Source organism: Lates calcarifer, linkage group LG5, assembly GCF_001640805.2.
Source record: "Lates calcarifer isolate ASB-BC8 linkage group LG5, TLL_Latcal_v3, whole genome shotgun sequence".
Lineage (NCBI taxonomy): Eukaryota > Metazoa > Chordata > Actinopteri > Centropomidae > Lates > Lates calcarifer.
Genome location: NC_066837.1, coordinates 9,047,892 through 9,065,491, shown reverse-complemented (window position 1 = coordinate 9,065,491; position 17,600 = coordinate 9,047,892). Strand labels below are relative to the sequence as shown.

Sequence of the window (17,600 nt, the reverse complement as noted above, 5' to 3'; positions counted from 1 at the left end):
TGATGGAGGTTTCACCATTATCTGAACAGAGCATGGTCTGAGACTATACAGCAGGAGGTGCATTAATGGAACTGACCTGGTATGACAGTAGCCCATGGGCCGATGTGTTTATAAATAATGTGTTTTCTACATTGCCCTCCTCAGACGGGAGGAAAATTAGTTTAAAAGATGCCTTCCCTCTGGGTGGGATCACCTAGGACAGAGAAGAAACGTGAGATAATAAGTTATTACAACAAGATACACAAATTATTTTAACAGAATTAATTCTAAACATCATTACTTGTGAATGTTTTGTGCACCTTCTGGTGTACACACACTTACTCTTCTGTGAAAGGAAGGTATGTAAAAATGCCTGCTGGATGTAAACATTGACAGCAGTGTCACAGGAACTTCCTGGCTGGGGTTGTGTATATATATGGTTTCGGCTCTTGGCAGCCCCAGCGGCCTGTAAAGATAGAGAGAACAGCATCATAAATAACTCAGTTCTCCACTGAGCTTTACCCAGGGAGTGCCATGGCCAGCTGGGAAGCTGAAGGTACACGCCAAAATTTAAGGGCACCAAATTTTTCACTACACAATTACATACTGTATGAGTAAGCTCATTCACAAGTCTTCTAAGGAGCGTCTATTAAATTACATCCTCATGCTGCCTATTAAACCCATTAGAACTCGAGTGATTGTGGTGGTCAATGTTAACTTTTAGGGGCAATTTGTAAATTTCCTCTGCTGCCAAATATGGTTTCTTGCCAGAAGTGGATGATGATGATGATGGTTGTTCACTAAGAGATTCAGCTGTTGTGAGCATGCTAACTTCAGTATAAGAAAAGAAGTGACAGAACTAGAGGCAAAACACGGCTCTTTCAGACGGTTAAGTAAAGGAGTAAAGTGATAGAAGTTTGATAATGAACTCGCAATGTTTCTTCTAAACTAGCAAGTAAACAGCTGGTAATGTGGGCTATGCAGCAATAGCTAAACTTGTAAATAGATCCTTTAAGAAAAGCACTAATTAAATAGTCAACTTCAAGTGATACATTTGTGGTCAACATATTAATTATACATGATGTCACATAATTCAAGCAACATTTTTCGATGCTACATAATCATAAGTTTAAGGTCATATTTAAAACACCAAACAAGAATATTGCATTTCTAGGTAACTTTTAGATGAGCGAAAACTAGGAAACAATTTGACATATTTTCATTTGCATTAATATAAAGGTTAAATTAACTTAGAAATCCACCTTGTTTCCAAATGAGAGATTTGCCTAGTAATTTGGAAATAAGCCATGGAAGTCACTGAATTCCTAATGTTTTGCATTCTGTCAATATAGAGAAGCTGTAAGAGGAAAATCAGCCATCTGCCATTTTGTCGACAGATGGGTGACAAGTATGAGTTCTTCATTTTTAATCTGAGAAAGGCCCTGGTGTCAGAAGTAAAACCACATATACAAATATGGACATAAGAAGGGCTATGAAACTTTCTGGGGTTGGCTATTTCTGCTATACTCTGCTACACTGACATGCTGCCACTCAACTTTTTTGCCTGATGACAGTCAAACTATAGCTATTTATTATTACTATTTTTTTTAATCTTACCATCTAGGTGCTGTGTTCATACACACGGAATACAATAACAAAGCCATTTAAATATGCACCACTGTTATAAAGGATGAAGCATTAGCCATGGATGATTGATGTGGGATATGAACTACTTTCATGTGGGCTAAATTACAGCCTGACTGGGTCTTAGAGATAATCTTGCATAATGCATGTGCATAACCTAATGAAATTATAGTTCTATTTCTTTGGATATACAGGGGAGGGTGATAACAATAACAATATAATACAATCCAATATGAGAGCCTCACAATAAATACCACCACTCTGACATTTTTATAGTTCAGTGTCAGTTGAATCTGTGCCAGAGAGGTGCTGGTTCAACTTTATGTTATATTTAGATGACACAGTAATGTTGTTGTACTGCATTACTTGACAGCATTAAGTTGCCACTGGTTATTTTGTTTTTGTACACACCCAGTACATGACCTTAAAATGTAGTTATATGTTGCTAAATGTAGATGTAGCTTGAAATGTTGTATGTTTTTTCTGCATTAATCTTACGCAAGTGAACAAATGATGTATAAATTATTCTGAATTGAATTAAGCTACATCATCAGTAGTTGGACTGCTAAAGTGGAAAAATGCACAACATGCATACTAACAACTGTGAACATGTGGGTTTTGAATGGTTAATGGACACTGCTGTCACAACGCACAGTTGGCAGTCCCACAGCAGGAACTACTCTAGGAATGCAACAACAAATTACCAGAGGTACCATTAGAAGAACTGGTTATTCCAATCTGTATCTTTAGTGTACAACTAGTCTGGTGATCAAATGTTGACCAAGAACTTGTATGTATTCATCTGAAAGGTTTTCTAACATTTGCAGTGTTTAGACTGTTGTAACAGCAAATATTTGGTTAGCATACAATAAGATGTGACCTGCAAACTTTCAAAAGACATTTGAGGCCATTAAGAGCTTTTTCACATGTTGGACCAATGTATTTCCTCCCTCACAAGGGTTTTTATTTTATCTGAGAACACTTTTTTCCTCTGATAGTTGATATACAAAGATGCTAAGCTTTCACCGGACAAACAGCTCTCAGATATTGCCGATATTGCAAAGTATGTGGACACAGTCTTCTCCAGCTGGTCAATGCAGAGAAGCTATGCATGTGCAAAGTTGGGTCCACAGCCAGTGTGTTGTGCTTAAACAGAGCTGGACACAGTTAAACACCAAGGAGCATGTGGAAGTTGGTTGAGGAGAAAGCTAATGTATGAGTATTTCTCAAACAGAGGAATACTCCGTTGTTTCTTTCTGGGAGAGGAACAGGGCATTATGAATAAATATCTTTTTACAACTAAACTTGACTTCTTTAAATTTTTTGTGGGACAAGAGACTCCTCTTTACAGCGCATCTCATTTCTCATATCTCTGCAAACAAAATACAGAACAAAACAGACAGAGCTTTGCTCAGCATGTATAGGTAGTGTATAATTGAGATGAAGGTATATAAGGTATATACTAACAAACAATACTAACATGTTCCTCAGGTCAAAGGGTGAATATGAAGACAAATTTCAGATTTCAGTACCTTATGCAAAATAAAAGTAGTTGTTGTGATTCAGGAAAGCCAATTTCAGGAGAGATAACACTGGAAATAAATCCCTGAATATAACTGTACTCTGTGAGTGTTTCAAGTCTATAACATATGATTTCCAGATTCTTGACAACTTCATTTACGATGTTCTGTCAAACCTCAACTGAAGCATCTTTCACTTCCTGTTTGTCTGTGAGACTGACTGACTTTTCTTTCGTTTTAAGCAACTTAACACCACGCTCGACTGAACTGAAATCAGGAGATAGAGTGCTCAAATTTCATACTTTTACATACACACTAATTTGTTTTAGTCTTATCTTCAGGAATACTTGTTATTCAATACTAGAATTATTAGAATTATGACTTTTCCCTCAGTTTACACACACATAAAAAAAAAAAAACAGCCAGGAAACTACATGCCGATGTGTGGGATTTTGGTCATATTCCTGTTTTTTATCTTGAGTACAAATTCCCTGAAACAATTATCTTTCTGTGTCCAAATATTTATAAGATGATTAGGATCTTTGGTAATTTGCCTGCTCTCTGCATTCCGAATGTATGATTTAAAATATCACAAAATAGATGACGTTTGTGGCTGTTTTTAACAGGAACAACGGGGACAGCTGTCCAAGCACAGCATCTGATATTCAGTCTGTTTTGGGAGCATGGAGCCCCCCCTTTTGACTGGGGTCAGACCTTTCTAGTATGCGTCTTGATGCTGGGAAAGTGAGCTTACTACCATACTTGGATATCCTGTGTCTGTTCTGTCACATTCAGGGCCCCCCTGTTTTATGCAATCTTCCCTTTTTGTAGCATTCACCACCACCACCTGATGTGAGGCCACTGTCTCTCCCTCAGGTTGAATTAAGTCACTGGAGTTTTCCACATCATTCAGGACTGAGAGATGGTGAAATGAAGTATATTTTGTCCGTGTGTTACGGCACTGGGTGTGTATAAATGGGTTTCATCATTTTCAGTACAAAATGAATAACAGCTTTGCTTGTTAAGACACGTCATGTTAGAGAGCAGGACTTACTGTGTCCCAAACTCCAGTGCTGGGGGCTGAAAATGCAAGGGCCTCCCATTCTCCCGTGTATATGAAGAGGAGCTGGTGGAGAGAAGAAAATCACAGGAAAAACAAACATTAGACCAAAGGACTATACATGTAATTAATTAGTTTCACTAAAAACATTAAACATGAGATGAAAAACATCTACATTTGTATATTTTTTATGAAACCCTTAGGGCACTGAACACTGTGTCCCCTTTCCAACAGAGCATGTGACAGTTCACAGAGATGAATTATAACTATTACAGCCTCAGGACGCTTCTCAAACAATCTTCTTCCCTGCCTAACAAAGGGACAAAAATCACACCAGCACAGAAATTAGATAATTGTCACACAAAGAGATGAGGCAGGTACCAGGTAGATCATACATCATCATTTAAATAAAGCATTTGCGTATGAAAATAATTACACACCCCACTGAGAGTTGCAACGAGAAAAACACAGCTCAACTTTACTACATTCGACACATTGACTTATACTGAGCAACCTCACATCAGTACAACAATTATTAGTGTTTGGTGGAGTTTGGAAGAAGCTGCTTAACAATCAGGACAGTGAAGTTAAATCAAATTTATCATAAATTACATTAGCTTTTGATGCTGATAGAGGTTCATAGAACAAAGATTTTCAACAAAATTTGTATCACGGAGAGCGATGCGGCAAAGTCTCAAAATATTTTGTGATAGGAGAAGTAGAAATCAGTCATTGGGGGTTAAAACAGGAAACTCTTTAAACATTGGGTCTCATGCAGAAACGTAGAACATGTAATGGTATAAACAACAAAAAAGCAACTAACAAAAATGTGATCATGTGAAAATGTGGATTGTATGAGGTCACAGCAGCTCCTTTTGGAGGTCCACTGTGTATTCATTGGTGACGGTGTGTGAGACATTCTGAGCTAATGAGCTCTGGAAAATGGATTCCTTGAAACAGGGGGACAGCAGCTGATTTGTGGATGTGTGTGTGCCTCTATATGTGTACGTATGTGAAAACCCTGTTGACAGAGGACTCTCACAACTGTGCATGGAAGTGGACAGATTGTGCTTAAGAGCTCATATAGATCACTTGGGCAAAATACTACTCACAGATATAGCCAACTTTAAAAATGTCATTTTTTCAACTAGAGTGAAGCTAAAGCTCTAGTAGAAGCTGCAATGTTAGATGCCAAAAAACAGCACTAGACAGAACAATTTTGCTATTTTTAGAGTCATCTCAGTAGTGGGGCTTAAGTCAAACACAGTGGCCACACAGCGCATCAACCAATTCTCGTAATTTGATGGCCATAGCATTCAGTGGATGTGCTGCAGTATGTCAAAAAGACCGCACAGCATAGCACGGAACACAAAATAGCACACAAAGGCGTGACTGAGGGCTGCGCTGGATTCACAGGCTTTGTGAGTTACCTATCTCTATCTTTCATCTGAAGAGCCGAGCTCTTTAAATTGCTCCTTGTCCAGTCTGGCAGCTACAACAGCCCAGAGAAAGACATGCTGGTGCCAAATAAAAGAATATATCAAAATACAAGTGGCATCAATTGAACATCCAGCCAAAACCCAAATCATAACACACTGCAAAGAAAAGCAGCACATTCGAAGCTTAGAATTTGAGAAGCAATGCGTACTCCTACACCAACCCAGTGCTGCGGCAAAGAGGATGTAAGGACTCGAAGGGAGGCAAGTCGACTTGTACTATCACACTAATAAAGTTCAAATCATCTTCATGACAAATTACAATGCTAAAAGTGCAACAATGGAGAAAGTGAGCAGCAGCGAGAAGGGAGAATACTCTAGACTGCTTTCTGCAAACCCACAGTCGCTTGTCAGTTCATACCATAACTACTCTTCTTTCAGTGGCACTTCCTTAAAACACACACACAGACTGAGCAGTCTAAATTTGGTTACAAACACAAACAGGGACTGGTTATTAGCTTCCTTATCTAGCAGCTTCACCTGGCCATTACAGCTAGGTAAAATAACTGAGTTCCAGATGTTTATTCACATAAGTAACAGTTCCTCATACCAGTCACCCACGGACCATCTGCCACAGCTACTTACAGCATTCAGGGGTCTGTTATCTAAAATGACTGACAGGCTGCAACACCGTCATGGCTACAGGAGAGGAAGTGACACACAGTTGATGTAGTGGCCTACAGTGCAGCTGGAGGTGGCAGACACCATAACTTGTATAGTTGGCGACAGCAAAATGCACCACATGCAGGCTTAGTCTTGCTGGTTTGCATGATTTCAAAACATCAATAATGAAGAATTTCGCAACAAATACAATGCTCACCCTTGGGCCTCTCACTTCTTTACAAAACTACCTTGATAATGTTGACATTCTTCCTGACAGACAGTGCTGTGCAAAGGTTTTAGTTACTTTAGATGTTTAGATTCTCCTCCATCATGGAGTATCATTAGGGAGGCATCTAATTGATCCAGAATTCATTCTAAAGCAACACAACAACCCCAAACATACCGCCAGCCATGAAGAACTGTCTAAAGAGACAAGGAACAAGAAGTCCTGCAACAAATGGTCTGACTCAAAATCACAGTCAGTCTTTTGCACAGAAATTTTAACTTGTGACATGACTCATTGAGCAACTCTTCATACATGGAGCTGTGTGATTTACATAAGTCAAACAGTGACTCTGTTAGAGGATCAAGAAAAAAAAACCCAGCCTCTACAGTACATACTGTAAATTTATATAATAAATGCAAATGTTTCAAGTGAATTGTTTCCTGTTAAGACAACAATCTAATTTGCCAATCTCATTTCATTTCCTGTAATAAACATTTCAACACATAATTAATATAACATTTGTATTCTTTCCATTCTAGACTATATCTTGATGACAGTCAATACAAATGTGGATTAGTGTAAATGTGACTATTACTTGAGAAAAACTAAACCAAAGTTAAGAGCAATTTGAGGCCAGTCCAGTGCAACTTTTCTAACCATATGAAGTTGATGTGCAGGAAATCAGACAGATCTTAGTTCAATCTGTTAACAGTGGGGGTAGCCACAGTTTACAGGAAGGTCTGAGAGTGTAGAGACTTGTATCTATCTTTGGTGAGTGTGGTTAGTATTTACTGCTATGACAAAAAAATCTGAAACTTAATATACTGTATGGTTGAAGAATATATGATTAATTTTACATCCAGCTCCACATAAATTGCCACTAACCTCCTGTACCAAACCTTTAGAGAACTGGGTTGCTTTCTGAGCAGCAGCTTAGCCTATAAAGGCAACTGAAAAGGATGTAAAACAGAAAAGAGGTCAATGCTGAGATGACAGAAATGAAAAGAGCACTGACAAACATGAAAACCCCCTACGCGATCCTAGCTACTCTATCTTGCTCTGGCCAATCAATAAGTGCAGCTTTCTGCATGTGCGCCCCAACAAGAATTAAGACAGGGAATGAAACAAAGAGGATCTGATTCAGTCATTTTATAAAACAACAATTTACTTCAGGCTAAACAGAACTGGGACAATTATCCACAGTGGGTAACAGGGGTAACAACTACTATCAATTACTTGCAAGACTGAGTGCTATTTCCTTTTGAAGATACTGGTGTCATGATGATGCAGATCTGTCAGCAGTGAAAAGGTTAATGGGACAAAGGCAAAGACATGGCAGGAAGTGTGAAACTAAAATGTCCATATTAGCACTGGTCACCTTCTGAGAGTATGTGCAATAACAGTTTGATTATGATCAGGTCATTACAATTCAGATTCTTGCAGAATGCATAAGTAACACCCGTGTTAAGTCAGTCCAGACTCAGAGTCAGAAACACCTACAGTAGATCACAAGTATTTCTACTACAGAGGAGAACATGCTTTTATTTGCTTGTTTGAGAGGGATATACCTGTAGTTACTGATGACATCCAGCTTGGTCCTATTGAGTTTGAATGAATTTATTCTAATACTGCCAAATCAATGTAATGTAACAACAAACTTTTACTTTAGAGAGCCATGTAGAGATGCATCCATGTCTGATTTTTTAACATCCAAATGTGCTGAGGAGGCCACAGAGTGAACCAGATGCAAAGTAAGGGTCCAACACATGAACACAGGCATGCAGTAAACAGATGACAAAATCCCCTCATGAGCCCTATTATATATAATGAAAAATAAGATGTTTCACTTTAGGTTATCGTCCTATGAGACCTAAGTGCAGTAGCAGCAGGTGAGCATGCAGTATCTCGCTTATTTGCCATCATCAAATCTTTGTAGTCATTTTAAACCAAACTGTCCAAACTGTTGTCAAAGGATTGATATTGTTCTATAGATTCACGTGGCAGATATTGCAACCTATCATCACCAACTATAAGTTTCTGCCTGTCAATCAGTCACAGCCATTCATTCACCTCCTCTTAGTCACTGAGCCGTCATAATGCCTCACAGTCTACCACCTGTGAGGTAGACCCCCCCCCCCCACACACACACATATACACACACACACTTTCCCCTGCTGTAGATTCAGCCCCTGATAACAAACTGCTACACTACAACACAAAGAACCAGAAATAAGCCAGCAGTGGAGTCTGACTTGGTTAGACGGACACTGTCCTCTGTATTATATAACAACTGCTCTCTCTCTCTCTCTCTCTCTCTCTCTCTCTCTCTCTCTCTCTCTCTCTCTCTCTCTCTCTCTCTCTCTCTCTCTCTCTCTCATGCTCTGTCGTTCTAATTGTTTGTTAATTCACAACTTGTCAAACAGTAGAACTTCAAACAGTGTTAGTCAGAGCGGAAAAAAAATGTGTGTGGGTGAGCATTTGAGGGGTCAGATGTGGAGGGGAAATGAGGTCGCCGCTGCAGAGGAGTCCTGTGTGATGGCAAATGGTTGATATAGATCTAGCATTGCTGTTTGAAATCTAAAGTCAGCGGTTTCAACTTCACACAGCCCTTTATCTAATTAAAAACAGATAGTGATGGAATAAGAGAGCTGTAAAGGACAATGATGAGGAACACACTACCTGATTACAATGCACAACAGTGCTGATTAATGTATATGTAAAACTGATTAGTTTCAATATGCAAAAGCCAGATTCAAAGTTAAAATGCAAAGTGGAAAACATCCTGCACTCTCTTTAATGATTAGTATTGTCAGGTTCTCATCAGGTGTCGGGTTCCTATGTACTTTAAATGTGAAGGAGGGCATTTACCTTGTCACATGTATTAGTAACTTAGTATTTTCTCTGAAATCAACAGCAGCTGCCCTTGAAGAAAAACTCTGCCTCTCAATAAGCGTATCACTGAGCTGTAGTCCAAGGGTTCTGTCCACTGCCACAGTACAAAAATAACAAGTTATGTTTGGTGCTATTTGATCCCCTGGATCTTACTCAAAGTCAGTGTTAGCAGTGACCTCAGTCATGCTCCAGAGGAGAGGTTAGGACCAGAGGAGAGTTTAGGTCAACTGGTGATCACACATGTTTGTATAAGACAGGGAAACAATAAGACTAACAGTGATTAAAACCACAGGGTACAGTAATACTTGTTAATGCCAAATTATTGACATAAAGCAATGTCAAAGAGTAGGTTTGTGTCAGGAAGATCTATTTAAATCAACACAATGAGGGAGCAAGGCTTTTAATAAGAAATTACTGAAGTAAAAAGAGCTAAAAAGATGACAAGGCGAGCCAAGACAGTTTGACACATGACTAAACTGAGAAGGAGATATCATTAACCTCTGCATGTGCAGCCTGCTTTGCTCTTTAAGCTGGGAGAGAGTGATGGCAGACCTGCCAAGTGCCTGATAACCCAGGCACGAGAGGCCTCACAGCCCACAGCTCTGGAGGTCTTGAGGTCAACTAGTGCTACTAAGCCTCCTTTGCCTCTCACCTGCCTTGATTTAAAAATAGTCATACTCCAACACAGTTCAGCAAATGTTGGCTGCATGTGAACCAGATTAACTTTATATCAAACACTGACAGCGTGTCTCTTTGAAGAAGCACTGTAGATTTTTAGTACTGCACTTTTATAACAGTTGGGAGACTTGGAAGAGACAAATTTGAAAAAAGAATTCTACAAAAACAGAAGCAACCAATATACAGAGTTTTAGTCCCTAGTTTGGGTCAAACTCCAAAAACACTTGTTCCTACTGTTTCCATAAGGCAACCTGATAGCATCTTTTCATTAGACTGATCGTGCCTGGTAAAAGATTATGTCTTAAACTCCACACCCACAAGAATGTAATGCTTTCTGATGTAAATTTGTAGTCTCTAAACTCAAACTGAGATAAAGGATAATTTATCTGATATTTGCTGAAGCAGAAGCTTAATAAAAGTTAACACTGGTGTAGCTTTCCACCACTGGAGACAGGTCTTGGCAAGTAAAGGAGTGAAGTTTGCTGAACTTGCACAGTTTCTTCTAGACTGGTAAGTAAACAGCTGTTAATGCTAATGTTGGCTATATAGCAATTGCAAAAGTTAACATATAGCACCTTTAAACAGTAGTGATACGTCTCAAAACTAGGAAGAGTGTCTCTTTAAAATACTTTTACCACAAAAAAAGTGTATGTACCTCAATATCATGTCCAAAGCATTCAATGTTTGATGCAGTTCATACAGTCACAGGGAATCCAATTCTCAGTGCTAGGTTGCATTAGCACATCTTTCCTACTTGGACATCAAAGTAGTTTCATATTATAGCCACAAGTGCATGGTATGTTTGGTTATATAACAGCATGTCTTTGACATAACTCATCAGCAATGCATTATAAAACATCTTGCAGAGACAAGTCAACTGAACTGTGCCTAATACACTAAGATAGAAATGTCCAGGCAAGAAACAGTTAAGTGTGGGGAACAAACTGAGCTAGTTTAGGTATATAACAGACTGGACTCTTTACATTGCTGACATTGCTTCTCTGAACAGATAAACAAGGAGCAGAAGCTCTAACAAAAGCTACAATATCAGTATTTGCAGCTTTAACAAACGATTTATTCAATGAGAGGGACTAAACAAGATTGCTCTGTTTCTGAGAAAGCACCGACACCACCACCCTATTACTAAATAATACAGTGACTTAGTGATATTTTGCTGCAAACATCTATTTTCCGAACAATTTTCTGCAGGAACAAAAACAGCTGGGAAAGACGGACCTCCCCTCCTTTTTCTTTCAAGGAGTTCTAAAATTAGTCAGGAATTTGGTTCTGTGCCTCTCTAACACACGCCCCCAAAACTCTCTCTGTCACACACACCCCTCACTCACCAACATAAACAACACAGCCAGCACACAGGGGAAGACTTTTAAAAGGCCTTTTAGAAACCCTCAGCCCCGTTAACCCTCAAACTACACCACCATCATTTGTCTGTGTGACAACAAAAACATTTCATCTTGCAGCTTCAGTGTGATTCTGCGTATGGAATAAACCATTTAACAGAGCTGAGCTATAGTTTGCAGTTTGTTGGATATGTTCATAGTACACTGGAGCACCTTTTTTCCACAGCACTTCTTGTCTGTACCGAAGTGCACAATCATTCTTTGGTCATGCAGAGGAAAGCTTGTTTTTCCACTGGGCTGTTCATTCTCTGCCTTACAGTATAATTCTAGTCTACACCAGAGAAACACTTCACTATGATGCAATCTGTATGTTGGCTTGGGGTTTGTTCATAATTATGTGGCTTGGTGGAAACTCTCTACCTACTCCCAAGTGCCACTCATGAACAGGTGGAAACCTTTCATCAACTTCATTCACTTTCAAAATTGCTGAATATATGTGTGGCTTTCTCTGACCGATGTTTGAACCAGCAAAGTAACATGGTTTAATGTTTTTTTTTTTCACCTGTTTCATCTGGAGTGGCTTGCTGTCATGAATGCGTAATACATTACAAATGTGTGCAAGAACCCACAGAGGAGTTTCCATTTGATGCTGTTCCCACAGAAGCTTACCTGTCTTCTAGCGGAAGACCATCTTTTCTTCGCTCCTTCTCCACCTGAAAATGAAAGAAAAGACACTTCAGTTAATTTGCTCAAACTAGCAAACGGCAACCTTTTTATTCTACATCAACACTGAGGCTTGTAAAAAAACCTCATCAGGAGATTCTGTGGGATGAAAGTGTACTGTGCCAAACTACATTCAGGCTACTACGATGATTTTTTTTCAAAAAAAAGAGGTTTGATGCATTTTGATACACTCCACCAACTGCTTTGATATGATTTCACTGTGCATCTGCATTTATTAGTTCTCGAAATGTCAAACGATTTTATTTAGCATAAAATATAATTTCGCTGTAAATAAAGCAGGAAATCCAAACAGAAAACTGGAATAGCTTTGGGAAACAAAAACTGGCATTACATCTTTTCCACCCTGACTCCAAATTAGACAGCAGGCAGTAATTTCTGCCAGTGCTGGCAGAGTACACTCTGGTTCTCAGAATAAAACAATGAACATCCAGTTCGTTGTCCACTGCATGTTCTCACAGTGTGCCTACAGGATTACTGAATGAATACATCATTTCTGAAGATCAGTGACCAAATAAAAACATTGTTGTAATTGGTAATCTGACTAGTAAAAGTGGGATCTAAGAGAAGTACTTTTTACTGTCGTATGAAGTATACTCAACATATTTGGTATTTTTAATTCATTTGTTAATGGTATAGTTTTGTATTGGTTAAATATCTATACATCCATTAGCCTAATTTCAATACTTTGCTAGCAATGGAGGAAATTAACACGATTACATGATAGATAACATCCAGTTACAGTACAGCCCTCCATTCTTATTTCTCCTATGCATCTCTAATAACATTTCCTGCAGAATACAGAGGATCCTCCTAGACATTTTCACGGTTGCCACAAATCATGTCAACTATTGTTGGGAAAAATCTAATTATTCTAAACCACATGCACACTTCTAACCATTTCCTAACTAGATTACACTGCGCATGTCAACATACTGCATGTACTGGGTTCATGTCTCTCGAAAGAACATGACCAGCAGTGCACTCAGTAGTTAATTGACAACTGACTTGTCAGTGTTGCAATGGTGTAGCTTGGATCAAATCTGATCATCTGATTTGAGTAATAGTGGTGTGTAAAGACCTCAGCAACTTCATGACGGATAGAGGCTAATGTGGAAAATTAGTTCTGGCCTGTTCTGCAGAATATTACAAGCCTGTAGTACTGCATGAAAACCGTAAATAATAAACATGCTGCTTGAAATAGGTAACTGAATTACAGAATTACAGCACAGTGGTACAAACACAGTTAACTACAGTGTGGTAGGTTATGTGCACCATGCATGGCCTACAGAGATAAGCTTTGTTCTCTTCAAACGCAGAACATACAGTTTCCATAGGAACAATCTTATGGCTACATTACATGGTTTCACGATCACACCACAAAACAACACCAATGGAAGACATATGCAAGTATAGTGGCTATCTGAGCAACACTACCATGGATCATGATTTGTCAGGCATTTTATTGCCCCTTTCTCATCTTTATGGAAAACTACTAATAACACACCAAATCCAAACAGACACACACCTTTAAGAACGTGCTGATGTTTGTACAATTACATCTTCACAACAGCAACAGGCTCTGTTAACAAAGAGGATTATTTTTTTCCACTAAGGTCTCTGGTTATATCATGTTAAGCCATTCTAGGCAATGCTGCAAATCAAAGAGATTGCTTTATGGCAATCTATAGGATTTTTGAATCATTGTGATGAGGTATCTTGGTGTTTAAGCCATTTAGTTCACTGAATCTCAATTTTGTTATTTTAATCCTAAAACAGTTTTTTGCATTGAATTTACAGGTCCATCAAGATCCTTTGCTTTCTCATGTTTTAAATTTTATTATAACATTTACAATCATTAGATACACCAATACTATCTATAACTACACATCCCTTGTCTAGACAAAAGACAAAAGTTACAAGTTGTAGCTTGCAGTTTGCAATTGATGTATCTTTATTTTAATGTGCATTACACCCTAGCACATTTTAAACTTGGCATGTTAATGGCTTGAGTGAATGACAGAAAACTGATTTTCCAGCTGATTAAGCACAACAGTGACAGAACACACGCAACTGCTGCTTGTTGCAGCAAGAGGGCCATTAAAGCAGTAGGAATATTCAAAAGCAGAAGCATTTGTAAATGAATTGGATTCTAGATGCAGGGATTTTAAGATGAATGCAGGGATTAGCAATTTTTTTAGGACAAGGTTTGTATACAAAACACAGAGCCTGGCAGATGAAAGAGATGGAAAGTGAATTAATCTAGCAATTACTAGGGGACTGGAAGCTACCAATTTATACTTGCAGCCAATTCAAACATATGATCCTTAGTCAAACCTAGAACACAAGTCAACAACATCACAAAAAGTATAAGATGAAAATGGCAACAATTACAAGCTCTAGTTGTACACACAACATCTGCTAAGTTATGCCTGCTGCCCAAATTTGACTTAAACTATGTGTCACCACACATGACACTCTACCTCCTGCATCACCACTTCAATGAGCCTGCAGCAACATACACTACTTAACCAGCTGACCACCAGCAGGACTGGAGAATAGAAGAAAGACATCCATGTCATGCTCTATTTCACATCGCCAATGTAACTGAGACAGTCACTCCATTCAATGCTGCCTATCTAAACATGACACCTAACAATGTCAACAATTCTGCCATCTGCCAATTGGTCTGCAAGGTAGGGATGAGTGGAAAAAACACATCCAAACACAGATGTACACTCCCCCCTTTCCCCCATCCTTTACACCATCTTAATTTTCTTAAAAATGTATTCAACATTCAACAAGAATCAACTCTTCCTGCATTATCTCTGGTCTATGGCAACTACAGCAGGCAAAACATAGTAACAGTTAACTATGAATATCCATTTTTGTAGATGGTAAACCTTTTATTTATTTGACATATATCAAATTTAACAAAAGCCTACCATTCAACCTCGAAAAAAAACGTGACTTAACTTGTTGAAAAATACTTTTGTGATATGTGCATCACTGCATTACTGATTTTCAAGGCAACCGAACTGTCAGTGCTGCCTGTTTACAGAGCCCTGCAGAAAATGCCACACCCCCCTCAGGTAACATGACAGTCAGCTGGGGTCCTCATGACAGGTTATCAGTAAACACTAGACTCCAGCTGTTTGTGCTGGCCCTGCTTCATAAATACTTAATCCCTACATCCACCAACTTGAAAATGTTCAGAAAACTGGAACTCAGATCCTACAAAACCAAACAAAAAGAAGAAGCAAGAAAACTGCACAACAAACTGCAAAAATGTAAAGCAATGGTGCAGAAAAATAAGTAGCATGCAAAGAAGAACTGCAAACTAGCAATCAGACTGCCTCATTCCTAACGTGCTCTCAGTGTGTACTGGTGACTCAACTCCACAATGGACACTATGTACAAAAGAAAATAAGGAGGAGCCACATGGCAGGTGGCCTCCCGCTCCGGTCTCATCTTCAGAGGCGTGTATTGAACTGCGGCAACAGGCTCAATAAACGGCAACATAAGCACTAAAACTACGATCACAAAAATCGCGAATTGATAGTATTGATCTTTCTTTACATAAACGACTGAATACGCACAACTCAGCTGGCTGCAAAGTGGAGCCAAACACAATGGGATGCACCAACCACACACGTGTTCATGCATCTGGCTGCATTTGAAAGCTGTCTTTAGGTGATCTGGTGTTTTGCATAGAAATACTCTCAATTCCTCCTCCAGACACACGCGCGCGCACACACACACACACACACACACACACACACACACACACACACACACACACACACAACACCCACCCCAGGAAGAAAAAAAAAAAGATTACCTGAAGCGGGACTAACGGGTCTGCATCCTCTGGCTGCCAGACCTCGACCACGCTGGTGGACATCTGACTCAGAGCTTTGTGGGAGCAAGAAATTAAATTAACAAGTGAGGTGTTGGGTTGGAAATTTAGCAACACGGATAAGACAGACAAGTGAAAATGCACCAAATTTAAGGAATCGAAATAAATAGGAAGCAAACGGCCAAATCGCCTTTATTATTTCTGGTTATAACAAATGATTAAACTGAAACAGAATGGGTGATAATCACTCAGACAAGTGAGGAAATGACTTCGCCTCGGCAGTCTGACAAAGGCTGTTTGCTAGCTGCTTGATTAGCAGGAAGGTTAGCTCGGTAGCTAACGAACTTGAAAACATACATCTACTGCTACTGCAGTACAACACGATAACAGAGTTAGCTTAATGCAATGTGTACCTTTATTACAGTGACAACAGAAACCGTTAAATAGCAGTTTTAAGTCCCAATAATATGCTAACTTACTTCCCGGTCGGAACAAGTTATAGTATCGTTTAGAAACAGCAGAGGGAACTGGCAGCTAGCATGAACTAGCAAGCTGACACAACACTAGCGACAACCCTCTTCCAAGTTGGTAAAAAAATTCAAATATGCCCAAGTCACTTAGTGAAAACGTATTCAGAAAATGTCTTGCCTATGTTGAGTTTATATGCTGTTTGGACAATTTAGCCCGCTACTAATTTTCCAGCCTAACGTTTGGCTGTCAAGTCAGCCAAGCTAACTTAACGTACATTTCTAATTTTTTCCAATGGTCGTTTTAACGTTACACCCCCTCGAAGCGGAAAATGAAGGTGAGCACAAACCTTGCAACTGAGCCCCTCCGTGCTGGACGCAGGGTAAAAGTAACTGTAGTATTCCTAATAGTATATTGATCCACGTTTTCCTGTGACAGTGGCTGCCTTGTTGGAAGTCCTGTAGCCCCGCCATGCTGCCCTCTCAGCTAGCAGCCTACCTTGTGTTTCGCTGCGTTGGTCTTTCTTTCTCTCACCGAGCAGCAGCAGCAGCAGTGGCTCCAGCAGCAGCAGCACCACCTCCCTCCCTCAGTCCCTCCCCGCCTGCTATAGCTCAAACACATTGTACAGTGAGGGGCAAACAGCAGTGTCACTATAATAGATATACATGTATAATGTACTCTACAGTGGTGGAGAGTTACTTATTACTGTACTCGGTACTGTACTGAGTTTTTCCTATTGTATAATACTTACACTCTGCTATATTTCAGAGATTAATATCTAAATATCAAGAGTGCAACCACCCACGGCTCCCAGATCTAGTTTTAAGAATTTAATTGTTTTAGTTTATATTGAACTTGTTATGTTTTTATCAAATTGGCTCAATTTTTTCTAAGTTTCAAGTAATTAAAACACAGAAAACTTCTGGACTAGGTAGTGTTATTTCATCATAGGAGTACTGCAAGGCTACAGCTATAAATTCTTCTAATTCATATACATATTCAAATGGCTTTTGTCTGATTAACAGACAAGAATTATCATAGAAAACAATACAACGTAACCAATATTCACATTTCAG

The 17,600-nt window shown here is 39.1% G+C and overlaps 1 protein-coding gene across 1 annotated transcript in view; it reads right to left on the bottom strand.

The window, feature by feature from the left end:
- tmem131l (transmembrane 131 like) overlaps window positions 1-17,068 on the bottom strand; it is a 33,002-nt gene extending 15,934 nt beyond the window's left edge. The window contains exons 1-6 of the mRNA XM_018703224.2: window positions 16,874-17,068; window positions 16,039-16,112; window positions 12,126-12,169; window positions 4,198-4,269; window positions 322-445; window positions 77-193 (exon numbers count right to left, since the gene is read on the bottom strand). Coding sequence (XP_018558740.1) covers window positions 77-193; window positions 322-445; window positions 4,198-4,269; window positions 12,126-12,169; window positions 16,039-16,112; window positions 16,874-16,997 — 555 coding nt within the window. The 5' untranslated portion in view covers window positions 16,998-17,068. The remainder of the gene's footprint in view (window positions 1-76; window positions 194-321; window positions 446-4,197; window positions 4,270-12,125; window positions 12,170-16,038; window positions 16,113-16,873) is intronic.
- Between the last annotated feature and the right edge of the window lie 532 nt (window positions 17,069-17,600).